Source organism: Alexandromys fortis, unplaced genomic scaffold (genome assembly GCF_014885135.2).
Source record: "Alexandromys fortis isolate MF-2015 unplaced genomic scaffold, M_Fortis_MF-2015_v1.1 scaffold_21, whole genome shotgun sequence".
In the NCBI taxonomy this organism is placed as follows: domain Eukaryota; kingdom Metazoa; phylum Chordata; class Mammalia; order Rodentia; family Cricetidae; genus Alexandromys; species Alexandromys fortis.
The window spans coordinates 1,674,336-1,696,161 of record NW_026067905.1 but is presented as its reverse complement, the minus strand read 5'-3'; the positions used below and the strand labels follow the sequence as shown (position 1 = coordinate 1,696,161).

At 43.9% G+C, this 21,826-nt stretch overlaps 2 protein-coding genes and 2 long non-coding RNA genes across 4 annotated transcripts in view; 2 read left to right on the top strand and 2 right to left on the bottom strand.

The window, feature by feature from the left end:
- Golt1b (golgi transport 1B) overlaps positions 1 to 3,394 on the top strand; it is a 13,627-nt gene extending 10,233 nt beyond the window's left edge. Inside the window, exon 5 of the mRNA XM_050135299.1 lies at positions 1,411 to 3,394. Coding sequence (XP_049991256.1) covers positions 1,411 to 1,449 — 39 coding nt within the window. The 3' untranslated portion in view covers positions 1,450 to 3,394. The remainder of the gene's footprint in view (positions 1 to 1,410) is intronic.
- Positions 1 to 21,826, bottom strand: part of LOC126497343 (uncharacterized) — a 249,664-nt gene that overhangs the window by 67,320 nt on the left and 160,518 nt on the right. The gene's annotated exons all lie outside the window — the stretch shown is intronic.
- LOC126497341 (uncharacterized) lies at positions 1,750 to 10,626 on the bottom strand. Its single transcript, XR_007590589.1, has 2 exons — positions 10,496 to 10,626; positions 1,750 to 8,541 (listed from the first exon to the last, which is right to left on the bottom strand). It is a non-coding gene; the product is annotated as an uncharacterized lncRNA (long non-coding RNA).
- Positions 8,535 to 21,826, top strand: Spx (spexin hormone). The gene is made up of 6 exons (XM_050135300.1): positions 8,535 to 14,276; positions 14,594 to 14,674; positions 14,796 to 14,853; positions 15,591 to 15,653; positions 17,703 to 17,786; positions 20,763 to 21,826. Exons 1-6 carry the CDS (start codon positions 14,271 to 14,273, stop codon positions 20,819 to 20,821), a joined length of 351 nt encoding a protein of 116 aa, XP_049991257.1. The 5' UTR covers positions 8,535 to 14,270; the 3' UTR covers positions 20,822 to 21,826.

The following is a 21,826-nucleotide window of genomic DNA, read 5'->3' as shown; positions in this document are numbered from 1 at the left end:
ATAGGCAGATGGCTACTAGCCATGCTTCCCTGGGGTCCAGCATAACACCTGCCATTCACAATAGAAATGGCACCCATTTTTCCCAAGTCGCTGAATGAAGGATAATATTTAACTGACCCCAGAGACCTAGTCTTTCTCATGACAACTCTAAATGACTTCTTTTTAGTCATCTTCTTAGTCTGAAAACTAAGTAAACCTAAAATATGGAAAGAAACAACTAGGTTAAAGTACAGAAGGTAGTTAAGCCCATTGGTCTGCAGGGTGGGCCACAGTGTAGGCCAAGTTCTCAGCTAACGAGTACTTCCAGGAAAACGAACACCACGGTAAGCCCAGTCCTTTCCATACCAGGTCAGTCTTAGAGGCAGAGCACCCTGGCACAGACTATGTATTTGCATTGATTTTTTTTTTTTAAAACCACTGAAATATATGGTTCTAGTGAATCCACAAATATTGTCAGGCACCTGTTTACAATCATTTCAAAGGTTGGTACCTTGCTTGGGGTGGAGTGGACCCCGGCTCCATTTATCCTTCAGTTTAATATTGTTTATATAGAGAATGGCATTTGAATTTACTAAGACCTGTAGTTGTAGCTTATTGTGTCCATGGTTATGAGATTGGTAGTAATTGTGTAATTGCTCAGCCAGCACAGTAGGGGTCTATAGTCAGTACCTAAGTAACAGATGTGGAAAGTGATTACAAAGACCCTGCTGGCTAGAACTGGGCAGGGCCCTACCTTGCAGCATTGCCATGATTATATACACTGTTGCAAGCTGTAAGTCACCATCTGGGATGCCAAAGACAAACTGTTTCTATTTGGGATGGAGTAACTAAAATCAATAACCATTTACATGACTGCTCGTTGAAGTTCATATTTGACAATTATAAATTTATGTTGGCAACACTGAATGTCTCAGTGTCTTTGCCCCCTTCAGTATGATGTCCAGAATGCTCATTTAACATATTTGAGTTGATAGTTGTTGTTTATTACTGAACTTAATTGAGTTAAATCTGTTTGTCCAAAGACCACATAGGCCCAGAAGATCCACAGGAATGGTCAGTGGAAATATCTTATTGGGTTCATTAATGCATGAGTGGCCGGCATTTCAGTCTTTTCGTTGAGCTAGCGGTGTCAGTGTCATTTTATACATTACTTTATTCATTGTGTGGCATTTTTCATGTTTCACCCTTAAATTCATGTGTATCACATGTCATGCAAAAGCAACTTTTAGAAAAGTCAATTTTATACACACCTAAGAAGATGGTGGTGGACACCATCCAGTTAACCACTATCAGTCATGCCTTGACTTCCCGCAAGTCTTATAAAGCTGGATGTTTTTAACCAACATTTAGTGTTGATTCAGCTATACGATGCCTGAGCTCCCTTTAATTTTGTCTTTCTTCTCCTTACAGTTTGTAGATAAAGTTGGAGAAAGCAACAATATGGTATAACAGCGAGGGAACTGAAGACTTTAAATGCTATACTATTTATAAAACCCTTTGAAGAATATCCAGCACAAAGTTAAGTTTCACAAACTAGCTTGTAAAATCCTTCCAGAAGTCTAAAACATACACCCTCCAAAGTTCCAACAGTTACCGAAGAAGCAGTGACAGCAGGCTGTGGTCAGGCGATCTGAGATCCGTGGCTGGAGAGGATGAAGCCTTGACGATGCTTAGTGACTTGAAGGCTGTTTCTTAGTTTTGCTGCAACGTGGGAAACAGCCATTTATAGAGAACCATGGTGTCTGTTACTTTTCTTTTTTTTTTTTTTAGAAGATTCAGGAACACAGGCATTTGATTTTTTTTTTTTTTTATAATGTCTATTTTGATGGCCCAGCTAATTCTAGGTGTGCTGGGTCACCAATAATGATGCCTGAATTGGATTAGATTATGTCGTCTCTGTGTATCAGCCCAGGGAAAGCCCAGTTTCATGTGTGAATCACTTTTTTTGTAAACATGAAAATAAAACTTTTGTGATCCTTTTGAATCTTTATATTTTGGAGCCAGATAAAAATCCAAAACTAAAAGATATCCTTTTTGGGATACGCAGAGGTCATTCTGAGCTGTTACTTCTCAGTCATAGCTGACCAAGTGCTTTCTTGACTCTACAACACTCTGGATGCAGAGATCTCTTGAGTGTGGCCTGGGTGTGTTCGTACAATCTGCTGCACACAGACGCCAAGCACAGCGTTCTAACTGTGGAGTAGTCTCTATCGAGGGTGTTGGAGTCAGATTTTGAGATCTTAAGTGACGCAACCAGATGTTCCCATGTCATGCTGTAGTACTTCCTACTGTGTTTTTAGGACATTTGGCCAGAGTTTCCCACCTTGGTTTCATACTTTGTGGTGACATTGAAAGTCTGTAGCATGTCAAGGGCTTGATTCTGTGACTGTGAAGAGTGCTGTTTATTTCATCGTGATTTCCCTCTTATTGTAACAGTCGAAAATGAGCATGCACCTCATCTGCTTCCTGCACCGTTCTCCATCTTGAGTTAGGAGAGAAGATGCCCCCAGTGACATGCAAAAACTATTACATCCTAACTAAACTCGCCATGGTTCCTCAGATGCGTGATGCTGACTTGGGGCAATCTTGTCATTCATTCCCTTCTGTTGCTAGTCTGCCAAGAGGAGCAACCATGGTTTCCTTCCTTCCCCAGGGCGGTAGTTTTCCTGTTGGACATGGGAGCACTTCCTCAGACGTACTACTACTTATCTTACCACTAATGATTGCACTATTTATTTTTAGCAGTCTCAAAGCTTTTTGATGCAGAAAATCATAATTGAAATTGTATTTATTTACAAACCATTTCTACAAGACAATACAATTACAATGTTTGTTGTTTTTAAATTTCTTGGTGCCAGGAGAATCCCCAGCCTTGCCGGTCTGCAGAAGGAAGGACTGGTTTGTAGTGAGATGGTTCATTGTGGATTACTGTCGTGTTTGGTACTTGGCATCTGACCTTATGGTGTAACCTGTGAAAACTCGATAAGTAGAGAATCCTACCTCAATAGCTCATGGGATATAATAAAAGACCTGGCGTTGTCTGACGTTCATCAAAAAGTCACCTTCCTGGAATTCAATGCTATGCTTTGAGAACTAACTTGTGTGAGGTGCCCTGTAGACAGTGGCTAGGTGTCACTGTTAGAACAGGAGTCTGCCATTTAAATCCACGTAGACATGACCCTATCAAAGTGGTTTTTGCACTACAGCAAACATCCCCTTTCAGCGTTCTGGTTTCAGAAAACACTGAACCTGAGAAGATGGGAGAAGCTCATAGACTTTAGTAAGGCAGAGGGCTGGGATGGCTTTCAGTTTCAGGTCAGTCTGCAGTGGAACTGGAATGCTTGCCAACACTGCACTTAGTCAGAACCTTGAAGAGGCTCTGTTTTTTTTTTTTTTAAAGAAAAAAAAAACCAGCCTTTTGACTTCTGTAAGCCCTCTTGTTGAGGGTTCCCTCACCCACCCCTTCTAAAATCAGCCTCTGTCTTTGTGACAAAAAAAAAAAAAGAACCCTTTGATTATTCCCCCAGATGGAGGAAAAGTTCCAGTACTCAGCCTTAAGTGTTTCTGTCATGTTCAAATGTACCTTCTGTAACAGAAACATGCCTGCAATGTTCTCCCTTACAGTTCTCTGGAATTCAGCTGCTTTAGAAGTCTCATGGTCAAATTATATACTCTAACAATGGCGTATTGTAAATACACTTGTCTTACCTCAATAAAAGGGTACTTTTCTATTCACTGGTGGTCAAGTTTATCTTTGAAATTTTGAAACTTAAATAACATAAAATAATCTACGTTCTTTAAAAAATTGGGCCTAAGTGCAAGTTTGTCTGTCAAATGGCCTTGACATTTTAATTTCTAAATTGCTTAAATACAGTCATATAACAACTAGATTAGCAAAACACATTTGGAAACTACTAATGTGTATAAAAGAATATTGAGTGGCTGGAGAGAGGGCCCAGGGGTTTGGAGCTCTTGCAGAGGATCCAGACTTGGTTCCTGGCCACCATGTGGCCCGGCTGATTGTATCATTCTTGGAAGGTTTTCCTGCTTCAGTCAAACCTTGAGGAGACTCCCTCACAAGCCTGCCCACAGGTGTCTCCTAGTTGATCCCAGTGACATCACAGTATCTTTGGAGGACAAAAAAAAAAAAAAAAAAAAAATGCTATCAGCATTAATTTGGGGCGTTTCCCTCAAAATATGATTTTGTTTCCTCTTCAAGAAATAGGTTTATTGTAGGGTGAGGGGATGGGTGTTGGAAGACAGTCCTTTCATTTCTCTTTGTTGTAAGCCACGAGAGTCAGAACTGTCACTGCTACTCGCTATAACAAGCTCACTGTAGGTTTTTTCTCAGTGTGTGTAGCTGAGCTTTTGAGGGAAATCCATTGCGGCTGCTGCCTTTAATTCCAGAATTCAAAATATTTTATTCTGGAAAAGGAATTTATTACCCTTGAATACTTGTGACCTGGATGAAGTGAATGTTCATCCATAGTATTTTCATCATAAATTCTGTTATAAGCAAAAAAAAAATAATAATAATGGGTCAGTGCACCCCTAACTTGCTAAGTATTTACTAAGTCCCATATTAAATATTAATTGTAGTTTATTGTCACTGGTAAATGGACATCTTGAGTCTGTTACGTATCTATCTCACCACTTGGGAGGCTGAAATTGTGGATTGCGTTGGGGTGGGCTACTCAGTCTAGGGGTTGTAACCCACCCCGCAATCCAGTTACTCCAGGGTCTCGGAGGGGCGCTACCTGGAAGGGAATGAGCTAAGACAGAAGAAGGAGGCCAAGCAGATTTGTCAAAGCCTCCGTTTATTAGGGTCATGGTTGCTGCTTATATATGGTAAGGAATGGGGGGCAGGGCAAGGGATCTCGCCGCATGGTTCCGGTCACGTAGGCCAGGCTACACTCGGACAGACAGGCCAGAAGTCACAAGTTGCCACACCTGGTTCCCTGGGTAGCTGGAATGTGAGGCGTATTCTGCTAATAGATTAACAGTTAATTGGGTGAGGGGCAGATTCTGTCAATAGAACATAATTATGGGTGTGAGGTTCTCTGCAGACTCCCTAGAGTGATGGTTTCTGTAATGATTGTTAGGGGGGAAATGGCTCCTGACATGAAATAGGATTGCCAGGACTTCATGGCCAGCCTAGACTAAATAATGTAACATTGTCATGACTGATAGATGATTGGTTGTAGACAGACTTTTTTTGTTGGGCCAGCCAGCTCCCAAATTACACAAAGACATTAATTATGAAAGCTCAGCTGAGAACTTAGGCTTGTTTGTAACTAGCTCTTGCAATTTAAATTAGCCCATAACTGTCAATCTCCATGTTGCCAAATGACTCATGACTTTTACCTGTTCTCTAGCATGTCTTGCTCCCTCTGCATCAGCAAGTCCAATGACTCCATCCTTCCCAACATTCTTACCCGGAAAATCCTGCTTAGCTATCGGCCAGTCAGCTTTTTATTAACAATGAGAGCAACACATTTTCTGTGTACATGATTATTCCACAGCAATTGGTGATAGGTGATTGATAGATAAATGATTGGATGGATGGATGGATGGATGGATGGATGGATGGATGGATGGATGGATGGATGGATGATGATGATCTAGCGCATCTCCCAAACCTTATCCTGGAGCCAGAAGTTGTAACTTGAGTCCTGTTGTTCAACGAAGTAGGATGTGTGAAAGTTACTGGTTGCAGTACTCCTATGATATTACTCAGTTGTGAGGACCTCACTAAATGCCACTAGCATGTCTCCCCTTACCTGTCTGCTTGGGCCAAGACAGCTGGATCTTCTGGCTCCTATCCCTTGCTACTTTTACACTAATTGGGCAGCAAGTGATCCCTGAGGCTCCAGTCACTTATGTATATCCATCCCTGGCCTTTCATACGTAATATTGAACCATTGGAAATGCGGTTATCCAGCTTTGCTCTGTCCCCTCCAATCCCTCGTGTGTTGAAGTCAGTTTTTTGGGAGCAGAGGTCTCAGCCACAGTGAATGAAGTGAACCTCTGCTTCACATCCTGAACTTTATGCAGGGTAACTTGCTAGAGGACAGGATGGATCACCAAGGGCAGCATTTCCTCCCTAGGAAAGCAAGATGCCAGGGCAATGGAAATCACTCTTGATGTCACCAAATGGGCATAAATCATTAGTTCTCAGGTCAACCTCTATAAAGGGGTGGGGAGGACTTTGTAATTAGGGTTATGATAAAGAACTCTCCTAAGAGGAAAGTAATAAAGTAAACTTACTCCCTACTTGAATTTTCTGTAAACACCAGCGTGCTTCAATCCCTGGCAGGTGTAACTGCTTAAGAGGGGCAGTGGAATTCTTGGGCCTTGAGCCTTCCGGTGTGGCGCTGCCATTGTAGTGTTAATGCAAAGCCCTGCTGCGGCAGCCTCAAAAGACAGGGCTGACAGCTGGTGTCAGTACCCCACTGAAAAGATAATTAGGGAAAGAAGAGAAAGGTGATGTTTCTCCATGTGCATTGGGACAGGGACTAAAGGGGCCCAGTGAGCCCCAGTTCATCTTTGGGTAGGCTGATCCGAGTGGCAGCTCTCAACAGCAGTAGACTGAGCAGAAGTGCAGTAGGTACACAGCCCTGCTTACAGTGTGGCCAGTAATGCTTTGTCATCTAATGAAGTCATTAGCTAGGCATGAGGGCACACACCTGCAAATCCTGGCGTTTACACAGAAGTGTAAGGTTCAGGTTATCCTATTGCTGCTAGGCCTAGGTGAGGAGCCTTCTTCCTGAAAAAAAATGAACTGAGCGCCTCTTCCCGTGTGCTTGAGCCTGTGAGGCAGCTCTGATTTCAGTGATTGTGTAAGCGCTGGTACTGACACTACCCTTCGCTGGGCATCCAGTCAATTCAAATATGTGTAACTTGAGGGGATGTCTCTTTAAACAGTGCCCGATGGTTGGTTTTCAAATGGAATCTGGGCATCCTAGAGCCAAGTTTCAAAATCCAAGTTATGTTAGTGGCAAAGGCAAAAATGTTCTTTAATGAATATTCCTTTAAAGAAGGCATAAAAGCCTGTTTGACAACCTGTCTGTGCATACTGTCAGCAGAAGAAAGTTCAGTATTCTGACCTGTCGTATTTTGAGCCAAACAATGGGGCCCCCTCTGTTGGTTCGAAGAGCCTCTGTCTTTAAAGCCTGTGATTTGACAGCAGTATCTTCCTGGAGGTGGTGCCCTCTGCCAGCCTTTCAGAGCAGCATCTGGCATGCTGTCCGTGGTGAGACTGATATTGATAACATGTCAGAGTCATTCCCTTCATTTGTTCAACAAAATGGAAAATGGCAGCTTTGACGTAAGACGCCTACTTACCGATTCACCAGACGTACTAAGAGTGTACTTATCCTTCCTTGGACCGGAAGTACTGATTCACCAGATAAACTGAGCGTGTACTTAATCTTCCTCGGACTGGGAGTTTCTCTTGGTGATCTTGGTGATTTCCTTTTCCTGTTCCTCTTTCTAAAACGTTCATGTGTTTTTTTAAAAGATGTTTTATTACATTTCTTTATGTGTGTGTTTGTGTGTGTGTGTGTGTGTGTTTGTGGGAGAGGGGGAGAAGGAGGGGAGAAGAGAGAGAGAACATGGGCCACAGCATACATATATAAGTCAGAAGACAATTTTTCACCTTAAAGACCCTCAAATTTGCCAAGCTTTGCTGTACCCACTACGGCGGCTCCCTGGCCCCTAGTGCTTCCTGTAATCTGTCCCCTAAGGCAGTGGGTACAAGCCACCACTTCAGCAGCTCTGGCTGCTCTGACGAGAGGAACCGTCCACAAATCCCTACATATAAACTTCTATTTTCCAGTCCCACCAGCTATGATAAATGATCAGCTGTCAACTTGATGAGTGAGGTTCAGAGCCCTTGGCACGCCGTGAAAGGTTACCTTCTTGTTGTTGTTCCTTTTTTGAAGAAGTATTTTTAATTAAAATGGAATTATATCACTTGTCCCACCCTTCCCTCCCTCCAGCCTTTACAAACTGCCCTCTCTCAAACCCCTTGCATGTTCCCCTCAAAAGTCAATAACCTTTTTTTCTTTGATTCTGTTTGCTATGTACACATGCATATGTGTCACAAATATATATAAATACAATCTGCTGAGTCCATTTTTGTTGTGTGGTGTAAATGGTTTCCAGGCTAATCACTCTGGATTGGACAACCAATAAGGAGGTTCACGCCTGGGAAAGACTAATTCTTCTCCTAGTAGTCATTAGTTACCTGTCATCCTTTGTCTAGAGGTGGGACCTTGTAAATGCCCCCCTTCCGTGTTAGTCCATCCATTGATCCTGTGTTGTTGCAGTCTTGTGTGTGCAGCCTTTTCTTGCAGAGACTGTTTCACAGCAGACTTCCCGGTACTCTGGCTCTTACCCAGGTGTCCCCCGTGCCTTGGGTGCTTGAGCTCTGATGTAGATTTATCCACTGGGCCACACTGGAGGGAATTATCTCGATCAGGTTTATCAGGGTGGGAAACCCCATGTGGGTGGCACCATTCCTTGGGCTCCAATCCTGGGCTGTGTATAAAAAGAAAAGGTGAGATGAGCAGAAGTGTTCATTGCTCTTTGCTCCTCTGGATGAAATGTGACCAGCTGCTCTCATCTCCATGGATGTCATGTGACCAGCTGCGAATCTCTGTAGACATCACATGACCAGCTGCTCTCGGCTTCCACCACCTTGGCTTCCTCACTATGATGGACTGTGTGTTTGAACTGTAAGCCAAAATAATTCCCCTTTTGTTTTTGTTAAACTCTGTATTGCCATGTGGCTGTGGCGTTATCTCATTTTTGGGAGTGGGGAGGGGTTGAGACAGGGTTTCCCTGTATCTCATTTTTTTTTACATGTCTTGCTTCCTTGGCAGCTGGCTGGAGTCTCCCAGACTCCACCCTTCTTGTATATCTGCTTGGATTTCCCACCTGGCTCTATCCTGCCTTGCCATAGGCTGAAGCAGCTTTATTAGTCAATGAGAACAACACATATTCACAGTGCACAGAACATCTTACACCCCCCCCCACACACAATCGGACCTTATAACAGGTCACAGGAATTTGTTTTCCTCTTCCAGCATGTGTGGACACAGCAGAGAAAGCTCTCAATGGAACCTCACAGTGCTGACTTTCTACCCTGTAGAGCTAAATAATGAATTTCTGCCACCTACACACTACCTATCTGTTGTAGTCAGCTCTCTGTCACTGTAATGAATGATGAAGATGATACAGCTTACTGAATGAAAAGTTTTATTTTTGACCCCCATTTTTGAAAGTTGTATGTATTAGACACTGGTAACAAAAGAAAATGGCACTGTCACGAGGTGTAGCTTTGTTGGGATAGGTATGGTCTTGCTGAAGGAAATGTGTCACTGTGGGGGTGACTCAGGTCTCATATATGCTCAAACCACATCCAATATCTCAGTTCATTTCTGTTGCCTTTGGATCAAGATGTAGAATCCTCGGCTCCCCAGCAACATGTCTGCCTGCATGTCACCGTATTCCACACCATGGTGGTAATGGACTAAACCTCTGAAACTGTAAGCTACTATCTCAACTAAATGTTTCATTTATAAGAGTTACCGCAGTCATGATTTTCCTTCACAGCAATAGAAACTCTAAGACAGAAGTGGGGTATTGCTGTGAAAGGCCTGACCATGCTATTGTTTAGAGACATTTGGACTTTGGGAGTTTGGGTTAGGAAAGCATGGGAATGTTTTTACTGTTGCCTAGTGGGCCAGCCGTACCAGTAGGAGCATGGAAGACACTGGTGCTGGGTGACTTGAATTGGGGGTGGGGGCTGGATCAAGAGGTTTCAGTGGTCAAGAACTTGTGTATGTTGCCTACAAATTGATCTTGTGATATTTTGGTGAAAAATGTGGCTGCTTTTTGCCCTCGTATGAAAACTTTGTCTGAGGTTAAAGTGAAGAGTTTTAGAGTAATTCCCTTGGCAGAAGAAATCTCAAAAAAGCCTAGAATAGACTGTTTTATGGTTACTAGTGTTAACTCTAATGAAGAGGTATGATAAAAAGGAAAACCTAAGTAGGAAAAATTACAAAATGTAAATTTTGACTAGAAAAAGAGTACCAGGAAGTGGAATAGAGCTAAATTCTGTATTCAAGGAGATAAACAGATTAAGAAATGGCATACAGGGAGTGGTGACCTCAGAGCAAAATTCTACCCTGCTAAGTTTTCAACTAAGGAATTAAAGGAAAGCTTAGAACTGGGCATAGTGGTGAATGTCTTTAATCCCAGTGTGCATGAGAGGCAGAGACTGGCAGATCTCTGAGTTTAAGCCCAGCCTGGTCTACAGATCCAATTTCAGGACAGCCAGTCTGTGAAGGAAACCATCAAAAACAGGAAGTTGGTAAAGATGCTATTGAACGAGGGGGCCATGTTCCAGGTCCAGTGAACAGCAGACCTTGGCAGCTTGGGTCATACGGTTCTAGAGTTAAGAACAGACGAAAGGGGCTGTGGAATTTACCTCCACGGCTGGAAAGAGTTGCAGAGGCCAGGCTTGTGTCAGAGATGTGATGAAAGCTTGGAGAGTCCATTAATGAAGCTGTGAAGGTGAAGCCTGGATTACCTTGGAGACCCCAAGTTGTTAGACACGCCAGAGTCATGGGATACCTGCTGTGGAGAGCGGCTAACAGGGAGTGGAACCAGCCTAAGAGAAAGAAGTGTGAAGGTGTAAGTCAGAAACAATGCCACACCAGTTTGGAATTATGATTAATAGGGTGGTATTTATTTAAAGAGGAAAAAACTTACAGATCACCGTCCCAGACAACAGCTCTCTGAGCAACCAGGAAGGGAGTCTAGTCGCTGGCTGAGCAGGAAGTGAAGAGAGAGAGGAGAGGGAAGTGGCCGCTTTTTTAAAGGGAGAGAGACCACGCCCCAATGGGCTGGTATCTCAGCGACTATAGGCTGGAGGAGCGGAAGGACCTCCCGCAACAAAAGTGTGCTGCAGTCAACAAAACTGAAAGGAGTTGGAGATCTGAAAAGCATTTTGACATCAGACATAGAGATGCAGAGCTTGGAGCTTGCCCAGTTCATTTTTGGCCTTTCTTTGACCCAGTGTTTCCTTACTCTGCTCCCTTCCCTCCATTCTGGAGTGGTAATTTATATTCTGTGTCATTATATGTTGGAAGAATATGATCTATTTTTTGATTTTGGTTTTATAGGGGATTACAGTTAAGAGATCACATGAGTCTCAGAACAGACTAAACTTTAGACTTTTAAATAAGTTTGAGACAGTTATAGACTATTGCATCTTTTGAAATTGGACTGAATACATTTTTACATTATAATATTACTATGGTTACAGACTTTTGGGGACCAGGGAGTAGAATGTGGTGGTTGTTTGAAAAATCATGCCACTCATTATTAGGACGTGTGGCCTTGTTGGAGGAAGTATGTCAGTGCAAAGGCTGGCATTGTGGTCTCGTATCATGTCCATTGTCTCAGTTCAGTTCCTGTTGCCTTTGGATACAGATGTAGAATTCTCCAGCAACATGTCTGCCTGCACACTGCCATATGCCCAGCTACCATGCTTCCTGCCATGATAGTTGAGTATACTTCTGAACTGTAAGCTGCCACCTCAAGTAAATATTCTTTCTAAGAGTTGCCATGGTCACAGTGTCTCTTCCTGGCATTAGAAACTGTGACTAGGACAGACACAGAATCTCAGGCGTCTGCCAGTCTTTAGCTTAGGCTTGTCTCCAACTAGCTCTTATAATTCAAATTACCTTGTTTCTATTCATCTGTGTTCTGCCATGTGGCTCAGTTGCCTCTGCTCTGTACTGTATGTCTGACTTCAGAGTTTCTCTGCCGTAATCCGAGCCTAGATCCCTCCTCCTCTTTCTCTCTTTGCCTGGAATTCCCGCCTATCTCTCCTGCCTGACTATTGGCCATTCAGCTTTTTATTAAACCAAACACAGTGACACATCTCCACACAGGGAAACAAATATTCTACAACACATTTCTTTACTTTTTTCTCTTATCTTTATGCCTTGTGCTCTGATTATCTTCTATGTCTTACAAATGATTGTTATCAGCAGATAATGACAAATCTAACTGCTCTAAACAAGAAAACATGAAGGAAAGATCATCACACCCCAAACCTGAGCTCTGGAATTCATCACTAACACTGCCCCACTCAATCTCGAACCTAGATCTATGCACGCTGTGCCAGGGGTGCCTTCTGTCCCAGCCAAAGGCTCCATCAAACACACGTGCATGCTAGAGAAGCCTGGGGGTGCAAAGGTAGGGAGGCATTTGCTATCTACGCAGAAGAAAAACTCCACCATCCAATGACATAATTCCACAACCCACAGCTTAGAACACGCTGACTCGCCGTTTCTCCTCCCCAAAATGTGACTTTTTAGCAAGTTATTAATGCTTGTTTTGATTTCCTTATATTTTAGTTGGTATTTAACCCATTCCAATTTTTCCTCCACCTTCAGACACCATCACAATTTCAAATCTATTGGCTATCGCATCATTTAGCTTGAGCTATCAAATTTTAAACTACATTTGTCTTTGTGTGTGTGTATGTGTGTGTGTGTACATCACCATGTATGCATTCAGAGGAAATTTTACAGGCACCTGTTCTCTGTTCTCTCCTTCCACGATGTCAGTCCTAGGGCTAATATTGAAGTCATTAATTAGACGTGGCAGCAAGCCCTTGGCCTGCCGAGCTATGTCGCCTGTCACTTGGGCTCTCACTATCACTTCACACTCTCTGACTTGCTTGATATCAGGCCCCCGAAAGGACTCCTTTTTCCTGATTGCTCTCCCTCACCCCTTTTTCTTGATTTTTACTTGTTGAGTTTCTGAACACCTATTTCCACAGCTCTGTCATTTCCTCTTGTTGATAGCTTCATTCGCGCCCAGTCTTCCCCCACTTTTTTTTTTGTTTGTTTTGTTTTTGGAGACATGGTTTCTCTGTGGTTTTTGGTGCCTGTCCTGGAACTAGCTCTTGTAGACCAGGCTGGCCTCGAACTCACAGAGATCCGCCTGCCTCTGCCTCCCGAGTGCTGGGATTAAAGGCGTGCACCACCACCGCCCGGCTTTTATAGAATTCTTACAGTTCCTACAGTGGATTACTCCTTTGTTTAGAAAAGCATAAGCTAAGTTAATGGCTTCTTTGTTGGGCTCCCAAGTCTGGCATTTCCAGTCACCTATTTTGCATTCCTACTTGGATGTCAAATACATATTTTGGTTTCTGCATGTTCATAGTTTGTTTCCTTAGGAAGCCTCTGCTGCTCCTATAAACTGTTTCATTTATCCGTGCTTAAGGCAAGAATCTAAGCCTTACCCTTGCTGATTTATTTTCTCAAGCTCTCATTTGCCCACAAATCCTATATCTTCCACCTCCAGAATCATTTCTAGCTCTCCATTCCTTGCCACTCAAGCCTACCATCACAGCCTTTCATCTGTGACCACATTTTCATATATGCTAACCAGTGCCAAGCCCCCTTCCCTGTGCCCCTACAGTGTTACTGCCTTCTCTGCCTCGTAGAAACCAAGCTGTTTGCTGTCTCTCCATTCCTTTTCATTTGTCTGTAGTGAGTAACCAGAATACCAATTCCAAATCCCTTGGAATCTTACTTTTCTAATCCCCTTTGACTTTCAGTCCCTCTAAAGTAAGCCCAGCACTTCCCCTTAATATCATCTTGCCTGCCTTTACTTACTAACCTCAGCACTGTTTGTCACTAGCTTAGAGGCTGTCCCCCCCTAACTAGAGGATTAGCTTAGGACCAAGGGGGAGGCTTGGCTTGAAGGAAGAGGTGGACATTTAACACGTATTTGTTAAATCATTGACTAGACAGATACTTGAGTGAATGGCTGATGTCCAGTTCCTCTGAGGTTCCCTAACCTTTTCATGTTCACTGGGGTGATTCATCTTCAGCCATAGCTCCTCACGTTATCCGTCTGTACGATGACAGAATGCTTTGGGCGGCTAACAGGGAAAACAAAGCTGATGATGCTGGTCCAGTCAGAATGTCTCCTGGCTGGTGTGGTCAATTCCTAAACAAATAATATCCGCTCATCAATCATTGTCCTATTTCTGCCAACTAGATCTCCCCAGAGGAGTCATCAATCAGCTTGCTTCCGAAGACTGACAGCCTCACCCCCGTAGTCTCCTCTTCCCTGTACAGACTCATACTAAGAGTACTAAAAAGCCCCAGGTTGCAACAGGGTTAGCAGACTCGCAGGCAGAGGGACAGCGATTGAGGGGCTCTGGAAAAGGCCAGAACATGAAGGTAAGCCACAGACACCCGTTCTGAGAAGTGTTCCTTTATACCTAGGTTATATTTAACGAGCATTCTAGCGACAGGATATTTGAAGAATATGCCTTTAGTCTAACCGTTTGGCTTTGATGAGTAAAATAACGTATTTCCCAGTTCTTAATTTGGGTGAAGTTATGAAATTATATATTCCTAGTTTTTAAAGTTACTTTCTGTGGATTATCTAGAAGGTAGGATCATATACTAGACTGAAGAGCTTATTATCTGGTTTGAGGAGAAGGCAGAAAATCCGGCGCAATTCGATGGACCTGTTTGGGTGGTGTTTCTTGTAGGGCTCCAGCAGCCTGGTGATGACAGCCTTGGCCCTTCTCCTGGTGCTGTCTGTCCTGGGAAACTCCAGCGGCGCTCCGCAGGTAATCGCATTGCATGCAGAGCAGACAGCTTTGGCGGGGGCTGTGCGGGCGTCTTGGCTTTTTCTTCCTTTCCGTTCCACTACCCTGCCTTAACTGCTTTTCTCTCTTCTCTGGGCTGCAGAGACTCTTTGAGAGGAGGAACTGGACCCCCCAAGCTATGCTCTACCTGAAGGGCGCTCGTGAGTCCCACACTCTTCATTCTCTTCACCGAGGTGATGGGAGGCACCCGGGGAGCTGGAGCCTGGGGAGACAGGGTTACAGTTGGCTCCAGTAAATAGCTGGGATCTCAGAGAATCCAGAAATGGTAGGCGAGGGCCGGCGGGGCCGAGAAAGATTCCGTGATATCCAGAGAGATTCCACTAGAGAGGACCCCGGTGTCGGGGCTCACTACGGTAACCCCAGCACTCTCGAAGCTGAGGCAGGAGAACCTTGGCGAGTGTGAAGCCAGCTTGGGCCACCTAGAAGGTTTCAGGTCAAAGGAAGATCCTATTAAGGAAGGTGGGAGGAGGGAAAGGGGAGGAGGGAAGAAAGTGGAGGAGAAGGGTTCAAGAATGGGGGAAGGAAGGCAAAGGGACGGGGAGTAGAAAGGAAAATAAGGGAAGGGGTTCAGTTGGTTAACTGAAAAAACTACTGGTTTTCGTCGTTTTGTGTGTGTGTTTGTGGGGTTTTTTGTTTTGTTGTTGTTTTTTGTTTTTGTTTTTGCTTTTGTTTTTCCAAACAAGGTATCTGGGGCTGGAAAGCAATCAATGAACTTGACGAAAACAAAAATTAGGAATTGGCAGGGTGGGGGGGGGGGGAGATGTTCGAACCCTCCTGGGGCTGCTCTCCGAGGCAGGGTCGCCTCCCAAGCCGCCACCTGCGGCCTCTCCTGGCCAGGGGTTTGGCGGTCAGAGCTCAGCCGGTGTCTCCCCCGCAGAGGGCCGTCGCTTCATCTCCGACCAGGGCCGCAGGAAGGAGCTCGCTGACCGGCCGCCTCCAGGTGGGTGAGCCCTGCGCCCGACGGGTGGTGGTGGGGCGCCCCACCTGCTCTCCCCTGCCCCCCAAGCAGGCAGCTAGGACTGCCTTGCAGACAGAGGGCAGAGAGATTGTCCTGGTTCAAGAAGTCCACCCGGGTATTTATTTATGGATCTAAGACCCTTGCTCTTTTTTCCTCCTAAACACCAATTACTATCAAAGAACTACTTAAAAGTTTCAGATATACCTCCTCCTTAAATTACTAGAAACAGCTACCAAAAAATTTTAAACCGAACATAATTAGGTAAGTCATTAAAACAGGACCAGGTGTGAAGGACTGAGGAAGGATCAGTTATTTTCTAGGGACAAGTTCAGGTTAAGCTATCCAATCTCGAGTGGTCAGCCGGAAATATTTGTACACTGAGTAACACTAGATAACTATGTGTGAGAGAGGGAGGGAGGGAGGGAGGGAAGGAAGGAGGGAGGGAGAGAGGGCAGCACAGGCAGGCAACAATAATGACTAAAGAAAAGGTCATGAATTTGAGAGGGGGCATAGGCAGAGTAGCGGGGGCAAAGAGAGGGTGGAAATGATGCAGCATTCATGACATATGAAATCCCCCCGCAAGAAAGAGAAAGAAGGAAGAAAGGAAAGAAGGAAAGAAAGGGAAAGAAGGAAGGAAGGAAGGAAGGAAGGAAGGAAGAATGGAAGGGTTAGGGACTTTTTTTTCTTGATGAACTAAATGTCGTTTCAGTTTAAAAAGAAGAAAATTTGATTTTAGTAAAATGTTGTATACAAATTCTAAGAATAAAAGCTATACTGATTTTGAGAATTCTTCAACACCGCTGAACATAACCGTAGCAGACGTTTCACGAGTTTTTGTTTCGTGTTCCTCAAGTCTGCAGTGTGATTAACCTTATTTTGTGAGGGTAAATATGCTTCTTCTCTTTCTGTTACTCTCAATTAAACTCAATGTCTGCATCGAATTGGGAGTACGTCATCTGGCAACTTAAATTTGAGATAGAGTTTGACACCGTACACCTATAGTGCGTGTAAACTGAGGAATTTGAAATAGGTCTGAGTATTTAGCAAATGTATCTTCGGTCAGCTAATTACCTTATATGTGGCCAAGAAGGCAGATGTTTATCTAAAACTGATTTGGGAGAAGTAAAGTAGGAAACTCAGGCTCCAATGAAATCACACCTGAATCTTTGGCTCAGGCAACTGCTGTAAGCCATCACAGGGAAACTTCACCCCCTTCTAAGCCCCGAAGTGGGGGAAGTGCAGATGCTCCTACCCTGTCTTCCTTTTGTTGTTGTTGTTTTTTGTTTTGTTTTTGTTTTATGAGACAGGGTTTCTCTGTAGCTTTAGTACCCGAGACTGGAACTAACTCTTGTAGACCAGGCTGGCCTCAACTCAAACTCACAGAAATCTGCTTTGCTTCTGCCTCCGAGTGCTGGGATTAAAGCATGTGCCATCACCGTCCGGCCTCCTGTCTTCCTGTTGTGACATAGTCCCTAGCATACGGTGTACATTGCTCTTCCATCCCTGAGTGTAAACACAGCAAAAACAACTGGAAGTCATTTCCAAGAGACGTACGATATCTCAATTTATGAAGATCGTCATGAAGCCAACGAGACTTCCTCATCAGTGGTCACTTGCCACCAGCTTTACTACCTAAGTCCAATCCCTCAGAGGGTGCATGTACGGAAGGAGAGAGGAGACTCCCCAGAGTTGTCCTCTGACTTCCACAAGAGTGTGGGCACATGCATGTGCACGCATGCACGCACACACACACAACACACACACACACATAGGACAGCACTAAATAAAATGCTATATAAATGATTACTTCATTTTCAAAACTCAATATGCAGTGTAGCCTGCTTACAGATCAAGGGTTGGCCTCAACAGAGGCCTTCCTAATCTCACACTGCAGAGCAAGCTTCCTTTACATGAAGGTTCAGTGGACGCAAATATCCGAGTGCTATTTATTTACAACATTGAATGGGCATGAAACTAAACGCTGGTGTGTTTATATGAATATCAAGGCTGTATACATTTCTGTTTCTCCAGAAAGACGAAACCCGGATCTTCAACTGCTGACTCTCCCAGAGGCTGCAGCCCTGTTGCTGGCTTCCTTGCAGAAACCACAAGAAGGTACAGATGTGGTGACCTCTCTCAGTTCTGGACTAAGAAACTTTGCTAACTACCGAGCCTCTGCCTAGACCTGCAGAAATGCATATTCAATGAAACCAATGTGCTTCCCGTTAAAATTAGCCCCAAGAATACAAAAATACAACTTTGACAAGAGTGGGGAGTAGTATATGAATTTCCTGACCCCTTACCTGTTCCTAGGGACATTTATTTGTTGGTTTGCTTTCAAATACAGTGTCTTATGTACTCCAGGCTGGCCTCAGATTCCCTATGTAGCAAAAGCTGTCCTTGAACCTCTTATCCTCCTGCCTCCACCCAATAGTGGAAACTGAAGGAGCTCTAATCAGCTTTATTGTTTTATAACTAAAGCCTAAAAATATGAAATAATCAAAATCCAGTTGCTCATTATGCAAAATTAAACCAAATGAAAGTACTGATTGCCAATTCCTTTTCACTTTTGCATACAGCAGTAGATATGGCTCACAACAGACAGGGCCAGCTTTGACTGTAGGCCCTTGTCATCGGCACCTCCCTGTCTAGCTTCTTCTAAGCCAGGGGTGGATGTCATCTTCAGTCACTCTGTCCAGGTGGTGAGGAAGTACTGGAGGAACTGGGCCATCTTGGTAATAATGGAAGCTAGGTCTTTGGAAGTTCACAAACTGGGTGTACACGCTTGTTCTGTCCGCTTTGATGAGCTGTATGACCCTGACATAGGGGTGGTCCTGCAACTCTAGGGACCCATTGTAATTAGGTGTGTAGTGAGTGTGTGTGTATATGTAGTATGTGTATGCGTGTGTACAGAAGTGTGGACATATATGTGGGGACTAGATGTTGTCACTGGATATCTTGTCAATCACCCTCCACTTTAGTCTTTAGGACAGGTCTCTCACTGAGCCTGGAACTCACCAGTTCAGCTCTCTGGCAGGTCAGTGAGCTTTCAGAGATTTGTCTGTCTCCACACACCACCATTGGGGTTACTGGTATGTGTCATCATGTCTGGCTTTTTCTGTGAGTTCTGAGAATCTAAACTCAGGTCCTTATGAGCACTTTATTGACTGAGCCCATCTCTCCGTTCCCAATCCTATTATTAAGAGTAGACATCATTGCTGGGCGATGGTGGTGCATGCCTTTAATTTCAGCACTCGGGAGGCAGAAGCAGGTGGATCTCTGTGAGTCTAAGGCCAGCTTGGTCTACAGACTGACTTCATAGCTACTGGAAAACTCTGATTCTTTTTTTTAAGAGTAGACATCATCACTTGGGCATGGGAAAAGTGAGAAGAGGCTGGATAATATACAGAGGATGCTCTGTCCAGATGACTGGCTTTAACTTAAAGGTGCAAAACAATAACCAAGTCTCGAGGTCCTTGGGAAAAGAACTAAGAAAGGATGGCAATGGACGGACAGTAGGAGTGAGTGTTGGGAAGATGGACAGAGCCAGCCACCAGGCTACAACAAAGAAAGGAGAGTTCATTTTAAGGGAGAGGAGGAATGCCATTCCAGGTCCCCATTTCAAGTGTTTGGGGGAAACACATAAATGTGTTAATTATTGAAATGGGTTTTTTCACATATTTACTTAGGTGTGAGGTACATTCTGACCACATTGTATACACGATGGTCAGAGGTTAACTTTGGGATCAGTTCTCTCTTCCACCATGTTGGTTCTAGGAACTGAAATCAGGTTGTCAGGCTTGACCTCAAGCACCCTAATGAGCTATGTCACCTCACAAGCCCTAACGAATTGACATGCTTTGAGCAACTTGTCTCTAGAGATTAACTAAAGAAGCAAAGCTTTATTAATCTAAATAATGGAAGCATTTTGGATTCCCATATGATGTGTCAATCACTAATCTGTAATATTTTTATTGCAGAGTCTCTATGTATGTATCATCTGGAAGGCTCTTACATCATAAACTTAAATTCCAGTGGAGTTTGCACTGGGATGTTTTCCTGATCCACCCCTATCCCTTCAGTGTGTGTGCATCTATGTACCAGTGTGTCCATTCACGCATCTGTGTGTCCATGTGTCCACACTTTCCTTCCCTCTAGAGAGAAGCACATTATTTACAACCTATCTTTCTGAGGGTATAAGTAATTGAGGTACACCAGGATTGGGATTATATTGTGACTGGGGGAATGTTTTATCTAGAAGGCAATCTTGGGGAAAGTAAAATCTATGGCATGCATTCTGCCTCAGCCACTCCTCTCTCCCTACTTCAGGGTCCATCCCTTCTACTTTATATTTCGTGTACCATGAGCTTTCTACTCTCTAATCTTTATGAGACACTTTAGGCCTGGTATTTTTGCATTCGCATCCAGCTAACAAGTGTCTTTACCTTTGGTCTCATTGCTTACCCAAAAGAAATCACCTGATGAGTATTTTCAAATGTGTTCCCCCATATCATCCTTCTCCTGCAAGGGACATGTCACCAGGAAACATAGGTCACACCACCTTGATGCCAGTGAATGGCTATGAAGGCAGGTGTTTAGACTGGAGGCATGTTAATCAGTGCAAGACACACAAACCCTTTACACTTCTGCTAAACTTGCCCCATGGCACTTTCATTTGTTGTAGAGATTTGGATCTTGGGAGCTGGGATGTAGCTCAGTTGGTAGAGTGTTTGCCCGGCACACATGAGGCCCTGGGGTTCAATCCCCAGTATTGCACAAAAAAGCGTATGGTAGTATGTATCTGTGATCTCAGAGCTTGAGAAGTGGGGCAGGAGGATCAGGAGTTCCAGTACATCCCCAGATGCATAGACACTGGGTATAAATTTTGAGTTGCCAGCTATGTTCTGATGTGAAAGGTGAAATTTTAAAGCCAAACAAATCAAAAGCCAATTTGTAGTAGAATTGTTAATAGCATAGACCATTGAATTGCTTCAACTTTAGGAGTCAACTATCTTTTTCTTGAGCTTCTGTTCCTCTCTCTAAAACCAAGAATATAAGAGTTCACTTTAAGTTTGTTTTTCTTTCTTACAGATGAAGGAGGGAATTTTGATCAAAGCAGATTCCTGGAAGACAGACTGCTGAACTGGTGAAGATGCACCAGAGCACACTCAAGTGTAGTTCTATTCATGGTGAAAACCGTAGCCACACGATTAGGGCCCATTCACCCTTCCTTCCACACTTGTAACCCTAGACACCAGTACCTCTAGGATTAGTCCTTCAGAAGTACGACACATGGGATTCTGAACACTGTCAAGTTCTATTGTCTTGGGTTGACATCACCTGTCTTACGTAGGCTTGGGTTTTGTATGGCCTTGAGAATGCCGGGGTGGAGAATGCAGACTTGTTCTTTCTTTCCCTTGTAGTCAGGCCCTGATGAATCTTAGCAGTTTGTTCCTCATCCTATCACCTTTTTGGGTGTCACTCACCAACAGTTCTCCCAACCCCCTTTCCTCATCCCCGGTAAGAGAGAAGGTATGGTAGGATTTGTGTGGCTTTTTATAACTCATTGAGGAGAGGTCAGTTGAGGAGGGAGGCGAAGAGAAGATGCCTGGGATAATGCTCCCATAAAAACACATATTATCTATGACTGCTGAGACAGAGGACCCTCCATGATGCAGAAACCCTTGGAAGGTCTGTGAAGACCCAGGGTTGGGAGTCTCTTTGTGTTTCAAGAGGATCCACTTAGAAACTTGGACCTTAAAGTCGCTGGAAGATGGTGATGGAGTTTGTGAGAGCATATGCTCCCCAAAGGTACAAAATAGCTTGAGGTATCCTGCTTTCTGTGACTGAAAGAGATGTCATCATGACTTTGCATTAAGGTACTCCCATGACACAAGTGTACTCCATCTGCATGATTTATGTTTCCAAATCCAAACACACATGCAGGCACACACACACACACACACACACACACACAGTTGGGGGTGTGGGGTGTGAGGGTGAGATTCCCCACAGCCAGCAAAATAACTAACTTGGGATTACAGCATGATCACTGTGGTATTTTTTAACCGAATCAGTTCAGAGTCATTAACCATAAGTGCCCAAGTGACAAGTACTGATTCTTATCGTCCCCAGCTTATGGCTATTACTTTGTA

Coding starts and splice junctions, on each gene's coding strand:
- Spx (XM_050135300.1), top strand. Junction 14,854..15,590: donor GCTCTACCTGAAGGGCGCTC/GTGAGTCCCACA, acceptor TCTCCCCCGCAG/AGGGCCGTCGCTTCATCTCC. Junction 15,654..17,702: donor CGCTGACCGGCCGCCTCCAG/GTGGGTGAGCCC, acceptor CTGTTTCTCCAG/AAAGACGAAACCCGGATCTT.